Here is a 12,065-nt window from a genome sequence, read left to right on the forward strand (position 1 = left end):
GTTTCTCAACTTGTGTAAAGCAAAGCTGTAGAAGCCACTGGGCACAGCTCCTAATAGCTGCTGTTCTTTGAGGGAAGAGGGCCCTTGCTGTCTCTAGGGCTCATAGCAGGAGACATTCTGTCACCAGGTGAGGACCCTTGCCCAAAAAGCAAGGAAGGGTATTTAAGAGCTTTCATTAAAAAGGTAGAGTTGAAATGGTAAATAAACAGTGTGATAAGACATAAATCATCTATTTAAAGAGTCATAACTTTCTCAACACCCTGGTCAGAAAATTCAAGGCCTGGTTACTAGCCCTGGTTCCCTGCCCCTGCCCACAGACGACGTCTGCTGTAAGCCATATGGCAGCTTGGTGCGACTAGGTGAAAAGAGTCCCTTCTCCATGACCGTTTACTCCCATCCTTCAGAAAATTTGTCATAATATTCTCATTTTGTTAGAAGAAGAGACTATAGTGCTGTCAGATAATTTAGAAATAAATATGCAAATTTATAGTGTCTATGATATTTGAAGCATTCTTTAAAATTGGGCAATGTACAACCCACATAACTCTATATAACAGCCTCAGACAGAGTTGTTGCTTTTTTTTTTTTTTTTTTTTTTTAAGAGAAATTGTTTTTAGAGCTGTCTTAAGAGGTGGTGATTGGTGGCTGGTTTCTACATAAAGTAACAAGGACGAACATGAAGAGTAGCTGTCATTACAGCTGCCAACTGTCTGGTGCTGACTGCCAGCTCCAGTATTCTAGCCAGGGAATGAGAGTCAGGGCTTGAGAAAAATGAAGATTTCCAAGGGGAAAGGGGCAGTCCTTGGTGAAGTGCTGAAAAGCAGCACCATCTTAGGGGCAATCCTGGCTCAAGAGGCTGTCCAAGCTGTTTTCCACGTGAAGACTGGTCTGGTCCCCTATCTTAGAGACACCTAGTTTTTAAGGTCACCTGGAGCTGAGCCAGGGCTGAGACTGCTCAGTAGGGAGAAGCAGGGTGGGGCAGGGAACAGACTGCCTTCTACCTCTCTGTCACAGGGTTAAATGATAGAGGGCAGCCTGAGGAATCGTGTGTGAGTGTGCGTTTATGTAGTGAGTGTGTGAGAGAGAGTTTGTGAGCGTGTGTATTGAGGAGCGGGGGTGGGGGTGGGGCTCAAGATGCCTCCCAGCCTGGCAGAGGGAGCAGCCTTCTCTGGGTCTGATGCCCCCGAGGAACCTCTCCAGCTCCATCCTACTCCACACCTCCCAGCATGACAGAGTCTGGGAGGGGCTGACCAGCCTCGGGGGTGGAGGTGGGGGTGGGGGGTTGGGGGGGCACACCTAGGTAGCAGGAGCTCTGGGAAGAGAGAATTCAGCGCTTTTTGCTTCTCAGTGTAAGAAGCTTTTCGCAAAAACCAAGAATTTGAGTGGATTTTCAAAATGACTATCTATTGCAGCCCTGGAGGGACATCCAGGTCCAGGGAAAATAAAGAGGGGTTGGAATAAACTAGGGCTTATTCTTTCCTGTGGTAATAGTGTTGGTTGTTAAGGTTGGAAATGCAGTTACCTTTTGAATATATGAATGGTACTTTATTAGATGACCTGATATGGACTGAATGCGTCCTCCCCCAACTGATATGTTGAAAACTTAGCCCAAATGCTGGGGCCCAGAGAAAACAGAGTGCACAGGAAGCTGTGAATGACGTGTGGGGAGACCACAAAATGGTCAGATCTCAGAGGAAGGGCATGTGAAGAGGAAGCCAAGCCAGTCTGTGTTGACAACTCAGTTGCCACTATTTGTCTTTTGAAATCGAAACACTTGACCTCTTGGAGCTTAGAAAGGCTTATGAGAGGATCCACCTCCCATCTACCTGAGCATTAAAAGCCAATTCACAAGCAAGAATGATGGAGTAAGTAGACACTGCTAGTTCCTTCCAAGTCAGACAGGGCAGCTTTGCTATTTTGCTTTAAGTGAATTCCAAGAACATCAGACACAGCTGTAGGTACAAAATCCAAAGCTAAATATAAGATCTTTTTTTTTGTTTGTTTTTAATCACTCTTTTTGAGTCCCTAGACTGCTGTTACTCTCTAATTCAGCCCTGGTGAAGCAGTCACTATGGTCCATGAAAATAAAAACCAAAACAGAAAACATCTTTCACTTCCTTTATTGAGATTTTATTCTTCATCTGTATCCAAAATGAACTCAGAGAGGCTCATGATTAATCACATATGTGTCTGGTTAAAATAGAAGGAAAAGGAGATTTCACGAAGGAAAAGATGGTACTGAGAGTCAGGGATAATGAAGTTAGTAGAAGTGAGCTTTACATCTGACTCTGAACTTCCAGCAAAACAGAATAAAAATTTAATGAGTTTTAGAGTTCTCATTTTCTGATGAAAAGCAATGTACACTCTGTCAAAGGGGCACACAGCTCAGAGGTCTAGGACAAACTGATCGTGTGGCTGCTCAAATGCAATTTCCCTTCTTGTACGACTATGATTACTGAGATGACACAAATTTGATGAGATTCTTAAAAATTCAGCCACATGGCTCCCTGGCTCTTGATTCTGAAATTCCACAAAATGCTTTGCCAATAGCCAGATCCATCCATCTGCTCAGTTCATTCTCCAGTAAACAGAGACTAGGGAAAAAGGCGGGTGCCTTCTTTTCATCCTTGATCTTGCTTCTCGGTTTTCTTAGGTCCATGCAGGGTGTCCCAAAATAGCAGAGATGAGGGGGATTGAGTCCCCTTTACCTTCCAGAGGGAGCGATGTGAAAAGGGCAGCAAAAGCTTTTTAAGATCCTTGATCTAAATATAAACCCCATGACCCCTCACACCAATATCAGTCACTAAAGGGCACAGGTTAGAACAGATAATTGAACCTCAGGACCACCCAGGCCTTCTCTGTTGGGCCTGGGCTTACGCCAGACCTGACTTTCTCCAAGATGAAAGGAACAGACACAGGAATCGGGAATCAATGGTAGTATAAACACGCCGTGGCTGGCGTCTCTACTTCCAGGAACTTCACTTTCCTTAGAGTGGTACCTGCCAGCTACCTCTGAGTTCATGGCCTTACCCATTTCACAGCACGGATTTTAGAAGTCATGAGAGGCCAGGAAAAAAAAAAAAATATATATATATATAAAATATATATAAATATATATTAAATATATATAATATATATAAATATATATTTAAATATATATAAAATATATATAAATATATATTTAAATATATATAAATATATATAACATACATTATATATATAAAACTATATATAAAAATATATATAACTATAACTATATATATATGATTAATATATTGTCCAGGTGGAGAGAAGCTCCTGGTATGCCTGAGTGATTACCTATTTATTTAAAAGGTGAAGTTTCTGATCTGTACCAATTTCCCACATCATCCTCTCAGAGGCTGGATTGCAGCCTATGGAAAAGAAAGGGGCGGGGGGATAAAATACAATCACCAACAGCATCGGTAACTGAACAGATAAACCTAGACTCAGGACTTTGGTTTGCTGGTAGATACCATGTGCTCGCATACAGATACACTAACACCAGTGACACTTCTGGGGCTTGGCAGTCCTGCTTCTTCAAATCAATCAAGTCTTACGACACCGGGAGGAATAAGAACCAGACCCTAGAGCAGGGCCGCACAGACCCTGTGAAATTGTGTGCAATATTTGTACATGTGCATGTGATTATTTTTTCTGAGGAGGGCTCCCTAGTCTTCCCCTGCTTCTCAAAAGAATCAAAGACCCCAAAGAGGTCACAAGCCATAGCCCTGGAGCTTTACGTCTGAGAAAGACCTTGGTGGGAAGTAGTTCAACTTTCATTTTACAAATGAGGTCCGAAGAGGTCCAACGGCTCTCTCAAGATTGCACAGTTCATTCATGGTAGAGCTGAGCCAAGCACCCCGTTCTCCTGTTTCTTAGTGTTGTCAACAGAGATTTTTAAAGAAAGAAAGGGGCAGGCACTCTCTAATGAAATGGAAAAACATTTTCCAGAATAGTGCTGAGCAATGGAAATACAACATGAGCCATATATGTAATTTATTTTTAAAAAGTTTTTATGTATGTAATTTAAACATTCCTAGTAGTCACATTACAACATAAAAAGAAATCAGAAATTAATTTAAATATATTTAAACAAACCCAATATATCCAAAATATTATCATTTCAACATATAATCAATATAAACATTACTGAGATTTTTTACCTTTTTTTCATACTGTTTTCTAAATCCAGTGTGTATTTCACACTTATACCACATCCAAATTCAAACACACTATCTTTTGGGTGTCCAGTAGCCACATGTGGCTAGCTGCCACCATATTGGGCGGTGGGTGTATAGATTATGCTTCCATCCCCAGGGACTGAGTGGTTTGCATTCCTTATCTGACTCTACAATCCTTTCCAGGAGCCGGGTGGTGTCTCCAGTGATAGATGTGATTGACTGGAAGACTTTCCAGTATTACCCCTCCAGGGACCTACAGCGTGGGGTGTTAGACTGGAAGCTGGATTTTCACTGGGAGCCTTTGCCAGAGAGTGAAAGGAAGACCCTTCGGTCCCCCATCAGCCCCATCAGGTGAGGCCCACCACAGAGCCTGCTCTTCTTTTGCTTCCTTAGGATGGACTCAGTAGCCAGACTGCCTGGGAACTAATCCTGGCTCCCCAAGTTTCCTAGCAAGTTACTTAATCTGTGTCTCAGTTTCCTCATCAGTAAATTGAGGATAATAACCACACTTACCTTACTGGGTTGTTGTGAAGACTGAATGATGTAATATATGGAAAGCATTCAGAGAGTACCAAGCACTCAGGTGTAAGTGTTATTATTGTTATATTGCTATATTAATAGAGACCAGTGAAGGTCTTGAAGACACCTTTAATGGGTACCCCAGTGTGGGACAGTGACAGAACCTGAGCTGGGATCTTGACCCAACTCTGTCTCACTAGATAACATTGGAATTTCCCTGGCTTTGGGTCCCTTCTCAGTCAAAAAGAAGAACTCAGCCAGACAACTGCTAAGACACCATAAAGTATCAAAATACATTAAATTTTATGGGTTGCTTCTCACCTGTTTGGCTTTTGGACAACTATGCTATTTAAGTAGATGTTCTAGATATCTTCTGGTGCATAACAAATCACCCAAACGTAACAATGTACAAAAAAAAAAAAAAAAAAACCCTTTTATTAAGCTTATGGGCTCTGTGGGTCATGAATTCTGAAAAGGAGCATCGGGGTCAGTTGTGTCTGCTCCGTGGTATCTGGAGCCTCAGGGGTACTATTCTTTACTAGGCTGGACTGTCTGAAAATCACTCAACATCTAGGGGCTGGAATCCCCTGAAGGCTGATCACAGGTCTGAAGGTTGATGTTGGCCATCAGCTCGGACCTCAGTGGGAACGTCTTCATCTGTTCTCTCCATGAGGTCACTGCGCTGGGGCTAGTTGTGGCTTGCTACACGATGGCACTGGGTTCTGAGAGCAAGTATCCTGAGAGAGCCAGGTGAAGAAACCTATATCTACCCCCTTTGAAAAATGATTTAATTAGGTGAAATTCATATGGCATAAAATTAATCATGTAAAGCGAACGATTCAGTAGCATTTAGTATATTCAGATAGTGTGCAACCACTCCCTCTCCCTGTCTCCCTGGAGTTGATTTTGAGCTCCAGGCTTCTGTGGAGCTAGCACTGGTGGGGAGAGAGTGCCCCATCTCAGGTTAAGCTGCCATGCATCCGTGTTCACCGAGATGCACCTCGACTGGTCATGGACGCTGGCAGGGGGTTGGCACACCTGACCCCAGCAGCCTGCACCCTCCATGCACCATCTGCCGAAGTTTCACACCCTCTCTTAGCCCCTATGCCACAGCCCATGCTGCTCTGCTGACAGTCCCAGGTTCTTCATGGAGCTGCGTCCAGCACCTTCTGCCTGGTGCCCCAGGGTGCTGCCTGGAGCCTGTCTCCTGGGGCAGAGGGTGGTGAGGAGTTCCTGGGTTCCCACAACAGCCATATGGGAAGCAGACAAAGTGCCCTCAGCTCTCAGATACCCAAACAACAAGCGCTGGGTCCTCCTCTAGGAATTAACCATGAGCTTACAAATAGAAAGTGGCAGAATTGGAAATTGTATCAAGTAATATACGATACTGGTTTTAAGTATTCTGGTATGACTAAACATTTTTAATAAACTAAAAGTTTTGATAGTTTAATACTATTTTTCTTGGTAATTTTTGTAATTTAATACTATTTTCTTGGTAATTAAAAAGCCTTGACTCTGAATCATTTACATCTTGAGACATACCCAGAATTTAGCCGTATTAATATTTGTTTAATTTTTTTTTCCCTGAATGGACATACTTTCAAAAGCCTCATGGCTACATCTTTTCTTGTTTAAACCCTTCTGAGGGATGTTATTTTCATCTTAATTCCCTCATTTGGGGGTTCTAGTTTCCTGTGTTTAATCCTGTATTTAAATGTTAAATACGTTTAAATAAGTCACGTGTATTTCTTCAGGACAGGAGGGGACCTATCTATGACCACAGCCCCTGGTGGATTGATTCATCTTAGAACCCAGGAGGGCTTGATGGTCATGAAATAAACAGAAGAGGGTAAGGTCAAGGGTGAGGAGAGAAAGAGGACAGAGCTGACATTTCCCTTTCTCCAGGCCTGGTGCTACCTGCCTGGTATCTTATTTAAATCCCAGCCTCTTTTTCAAAAGTCTCTCCAGCAAGATTCAGCAAAAGGGTAGGGGAGCCTCAGGTGTGGCCCCATAGCCCTCCCTACAGGAGCAGTACCTTAGGATGGGGTGTAAAAGCTCAGGCAACCACAGTTATCTTTTCATAAAATATTGGAATTTCTAAAGTGCTTGCTTTGCTCCAGTCTTGCCATTAAAAGCACTGAGGTCTCTTGGAGCCAAGAGTCCACTCTCTCAGCCACGAGAGCTTCCTTCAGGATACCTCCCTGATGTGCTCTGGGTTCTGAACTGTAGCCTGTTCCTGTCTTCTCTCTCCAGGAGCCCTGTGGTGCCGGGTGGGGTTGTGGCCATGGACAGACATTACTTCCAAAACACTGGAGCTTATGACCCTCTCATGTCACTGCGTGGTGGTGAAAACCTCGAACTGTCTCTCAAGGTAAGCCCTGGACCAGGGGAGGACTCGGATGGGCTCTCTGGATCTGTCTGTGTGGTCACAGCTTGGAGGCAGTCATTGGAAATGCCACCGGTCAGGGATAAGGACGTGGGGAAATTATGAAGTCATTAAATGTGGTGTGTCAAACTTCTGGTTTCTTCTCCCTTCCTGTCTCTTTGTGTCCTACCCCCAGCTGCCCTCGTGAACTTGACTATCAAAGTTGCCCATGGGAAAGGGCGTATTATCAGTCACCCACACCTCAGCGTAGATCTCCCGCTACATTCTCCATTCATTGCACCCTTAGCATCTCAGTAATTTTTTACAGCACCCACAGGCCAAAACGAACCCCAAGCAGCTCTGTATGCTGAGTAGTTTGGTCCAAACAACTTAATAGACATTCGTTCTAACAACTTAGTGCCTGCTGGACACTGCACAACTTCTCAAATCTTAGAGTCAGACTGGACACCATCACTCTCCTTTCCTGTTCTATGTCAATGTTAGCACGATATTTGTCATCACAGCAACGTTTAAAAGCCCAACCCTATGAAGGTACACACCATCACAAAGTGCAGTGATCTAATCTTGAAACCATGAACTACCCCAAACTTGTAGTTTGCAGAACATCCAACAGATGCCACTATGTTTGTCTCAAACACAAACTATCCCAAGTGGCCTTTTCAGTTTGCTGGAGCACCCTGGGGCACCTTGGCGCACAATCTGGGAATCTCAGCTTTGGTGTGTTTCAATTCATATGTTGCCTCTGCTAAGAATGGTTTTATTTTCATCTGTATCCCCAAGTGTGCAATGAAAAGCTTCCTGTCAAATGAATGTCAGGCATTTGTGATCAGGCAGAAGAGTTAGTGGAGAGCGGGGAGAACCCTCCTGAAACAAGAAAGACTCTGTTTAGAAAAGATTTGCTTTGATCTTTACCCAAGTAGCCTCGGGTGCCTTTGCAGCAGGCGATTTCGCGAGCTTTTAGAAATTACTGATCACCGGAGGCCCCTTTTTCCCTGAGGAAGCCACCTTTGGAGAATAGGGGTACTAACCCGCGTGGGCGCATCGCCATGATGCTAAGTCTGCGCGTGTGTTTCAAGGGGGACTGTTCAGGTCGTTGCGTGGGAGTCGCCCCCTCACCCCGGCAGTTCCGGCCCAGGACAACTGTGCCCATTCTTCCCACCTTGTCACTCCGACCCCCTCCCCCCGCCCCGCCACTCATAACTCCCAGATGCGGAATTTCTGCTGCACCCTGAGGACTATACTTATCTTTTCCATTTTGTGCTCATGATTCCCGCGCATTTTGCCAGCCTCGTGCAGGTCCCTTTCTTCCCACGTTCTTGGAGAGGAGTGCAGAGGCGTATATTTTCTCCTTTTGTGGCAGGCCTGGCTCTGCGGCGGCTCCGTTGAAATCCTTCCCTGCTCTCGAGTGGGGCACATCTACCAAAATCAGGACGCCCACTCCCCCCCTGACCAGGAGGCCGCCCTGCGGAACAAGATTCGCGTTGCTGAGACCTGGCTGGGCTCGTTCAAAGACACCTTCTACAGGCACAGCCCCAAGGCCTTCTCCTTGAGCAAGGTAAGGAGAGCTCAGCAGGGGTTCTGTGCCCATGACAGGGCCACCAGCTGGAAGCCAGGTCTGGAAGTGGCTCTCCCTCCTGCCTGGAGGGGAAAATAGAAGCTTCTGGCTTGTACTTCCCTTGAGTCGCTCCTCCCAAGCGGGCTCCTCCACCTGGCGGGGCTGTCCTCTGTCTCTCCCAGCATCTCATGGGGCATCAGAGCTGGTCTTGGCCTGGAACTCCTTGATGTCTGTGGGATGACATCTATGGGATGCAATCCTTCAGCATGGAGCCAGAGGAGAGATTGGGCAGGGAGAAAGTGATGAAACAGGTCTCAGAGCGCCCTTCCATCCCGGGCAAGGTGTTCAAGGCTGTGAAATTATCAAAGACGTGAAACAAATAGAAGTATATTGATAAACATAAAGGATCCAAAACAAGTCATAGAAAAATAAAAATTGAAACATTTAATTAAAGGCCCACAGGCACTGCCTTTTCAGCTACTCAACTGTCGCTCAGCTCGATTATTATGGAGTGATATATAAATGCTATTTCACATGGGACATAGATCATATTAATATTTGCTGTTCTGGAAGTGGGGCTCTAAAGGTCAGATTTCCAGGACCCCCAAATATCCTGGAACAACTCTCACAAGCCTCTCGCCAGTGTGTACTGCTGGGTGTGGTCCTTTCTGTGGTCTACAAATATCCCCGTCTTTCATTTGATGACTTTCACTAGGAAAATGGCACCTCTTCTTGGTACGTAAGAAAACTTTTTTTTTCTGCTTTTTTTCTTTTGAACATTCTATTAATTCATGTTTTGGAACTGTCCTATCGCTTACTTTGATGTCAAGATTACAATAATATCACTGCCTCCCTGAAGGTATTTGATAGCATGCATTTACCATAAATTTAGATAGCTAAATATTGTTTGCTCTAACGATTTCTATTCTTCCATCTCTCCTCCTGCTCCATTCTCAAAACCCTCACATGGATTTTGAGATACAGAAATCATGGCGCCCAAAGACAAGGCTGGAGTTTCAGTGCTAGAGAAATTGACATTCTTTTGTTTTCTCCGTTCTCAGACACGGTTATAGAGTGAAAGTTCCTTGTTAGCATGCCCCTTCATTTGAGGTCAAACAAGGGCTGGGTAGATTTGCCAGTTTGTCTCATCACCAAGAAAGGTGAAGGTAAAGAAATTGGCATAAAGGAATGTTTCTGCATTAGTAGCAAAATTCGGCCCAGGAGAAGAGCTGGGACGGACCCAAATAAACACTTACGAGTGTCATGAAACTATCAAAAAACCTATAATAATTTCTTTAGAAGAAAAAGTAATAGCTCTCTGTGGTTTAATGGTGAACAATTATGTCAAATCAATAAGACATTCTGTGGTTGTTCTCAAACTTTCTGTGGATAAGACTCACTGGGAGAAATGGTTAGATGCAGATTACAGGGGCTGTGCCTCAACCTACTGAATCATGAGCTCTGGAGCCAAGCCCAGGAATCCACATTTTAAATAAGTTACTTGGGCATTTCTGAGCCAGATCTCAGGGGATCACACATTGAGCAGCATGTAGGGAACATTTAAATATTGGAGACCAGGTGTTACTCCTTCCAACATTTCTATCTGAGGACGAAGAGAGGGAAAAACACAATCGAACCAAGCTCACTTCATGCAGCCAATTAGACCAATGTCTAATCGCTAGACTAGAGACCATCAAATTGGAACTCTCATGGACTGGAATCCTATTCCAGTTCCCCCACCCCAAGAAATAATAATCTCTCTTTTGTTTGTTTTCTTTTGTTTAGTGTGTGTGTGTGTGTTTCTAGTCCTTCCAACCCCTTCTTGGCACCTCTCTCTTCCTTAAATGTATCTAGGATTTAGTACTAAACTTCTGGATAGGGTTCTTTGTATCTTATCAATATAGCCCCAAACCTTAATTTATACTAAAGTGTTAAGGACTTACCTTGATATGCATCCTAGGACAATAGTATCATAAAGGAGAATCTCAAGAAGAGGGGAGAGTTAAGCCCAAAGGAATGATTCATTCATGGAGGAAATTTGGCTCCTGGAGAAGAAGAAAGGAAAATTTGCCTTCTCTCCACCCTCACCCCACAATTTCTCAGCTTACTTCATCTTAGTTGCCTTTGGGTCAGTTCCTGCCTCCATGAGGCCCATCATGGTGCTGTACCACACTAACCTAGATCTAAAGTCCCATCGGCTTTTGCCAACTTCCACAAAAGTCATCAAAGCATAGCTATCATGGTCTTTGTAGACTGAAGATGTGAGGACTTGTGGGAAGGAAGGGACATCATTCACCATGTTGCTGGTTCTACAACTCTCTCTAGGGAAGACCCACTCTATTCTGTCCCTTCCAAATTCTCTTTTCCCAACACATGACTCTCTCCCCTGTCTGCAGCCCTGGGAAACTGTGGTCTCGGTTTCCTCATTTTATCCCAATCCTTCGGTTTCAGCTTTGATCCCTCTTCCACCACGTGAATACTGATCTACGACAAGCGTTTTGTATCTCACTGCCTTTGTCTTCCACCCTTCCCCTCCCCTGCCCGTCAGGCTGAGAAGCTGGACTGCACAGAACGCTTGCAGCTGCAAAGGAGACTGGGTTGTCGGACGTTCCACTGGTTTCTGGCCAACATCTACCCTAAGCTGTACCCATCGGAACTCAGGCCCAGGTTCTCTGGAAAGGCAAGGCCTGACCCAGGGAAGATGAGGAGGAAAAGGAGGGGCGGGCAGCTTCTCAAGTCAGGAACTGAGGTTCTGATGGTCTTCCATGACCCAGGCCAACCCATGCTAAGCTCAGCTGGGCCTTGGAGGCTTCCATGCCTGCCCTGAGGAAGGCGACTAGATTGCCCCCTAACCTGTCCCAGAGCCCCTCACCAGGACAGGTGCTGCCTGCTGCTTCAGGAGGCCTGTCCCTTAGGACCAGTGGCTTCAGCTTGACCTTGCTCGTTTTTGTGGTCTGAAATAGCACCTTGAGCTATACTCCAGAGGGTGAAGGAGAAGCATGGCACCTGACAGAGGGTGTCTTTACATGGAGGATGGGATTCACTTCTGTATGAATGTCACTTTCAGCTTCACAACATCGGACTTGGCTTCTGTGCAGACTGCCAGGCAGAAGGGGACATCCTGGGCTGTACCATGATGCTGGCTCCTTGCAGTGATGACCGGCAGCAACAGGTGGGTGGTCAGAGTTCTCAGAATAACGGCCAGGGCAGACCTGCAAGTGGTGTTTCTATGAATGCTCCTCACTTCTTTTGGGGGCATCTACTTTTAGTGGTCCCATATCCCTTGATGGCCTACAGTTTCCCCACTGTGATGACCCATTCCAGCCCTGTGCACTCTGCCCCAAGATGCAAGCACAGACATAGACCATCATCAGAATATGAGCATCTGAGCTCAAGGGAAATG

General features: G+C 45.0%; 1 protein-coding gene across 1 annotated transcript in view; it reads left to right on the plus strand.

Moving 5' to 3' along the window:
- Positions 1–12,065, plus strand: part of GALNT15 (polypeptide N-acetylgalactosaminyltransferase 15) — a 45,878-nt gene that overhangs the window by 23,717 nt on the left and 10,096 nt on the right. The window contains exons 4-8 of the mRNA XM_016140227.2: positions 4,386–4,553; positions 6,975–7,092; positions 8,468–8,662; positions 11,211–11,342; positions 11,730–11,834. Of these exons, the coding sequence (XP_015995713.2) occupies positions 4,386–4,553; positions 6,975–7,092; positions 8,468–8,662; positions 11,211–11,342; positions 11,730–11,834 (718 nt within the window). The remainder of the gene's footprint in view (positions 1–4,385; positions 4,554–6,974; positions 7,093–8,467; positions 8,663–11,210; positions 11,343–11,729; positions 11,835–12,065) is intronic.

Source organism: Rousettus aegyptiacus, unplaced genomic scaffold (genome assembly GCF_014176215.1).
Source record: "Rousettus aegyptiacus isolate mRouAeg1 unplaced genomic scaffold, mRouAeg1.p scaffold_m13_p_4, whole genome shotgun sequence".
NCBI lineage: Eukaryota > Metazoa > Chordata > Mammalia > Chiroptera > Pteropodidae > Rousettus > Rousettus aegyptiacus.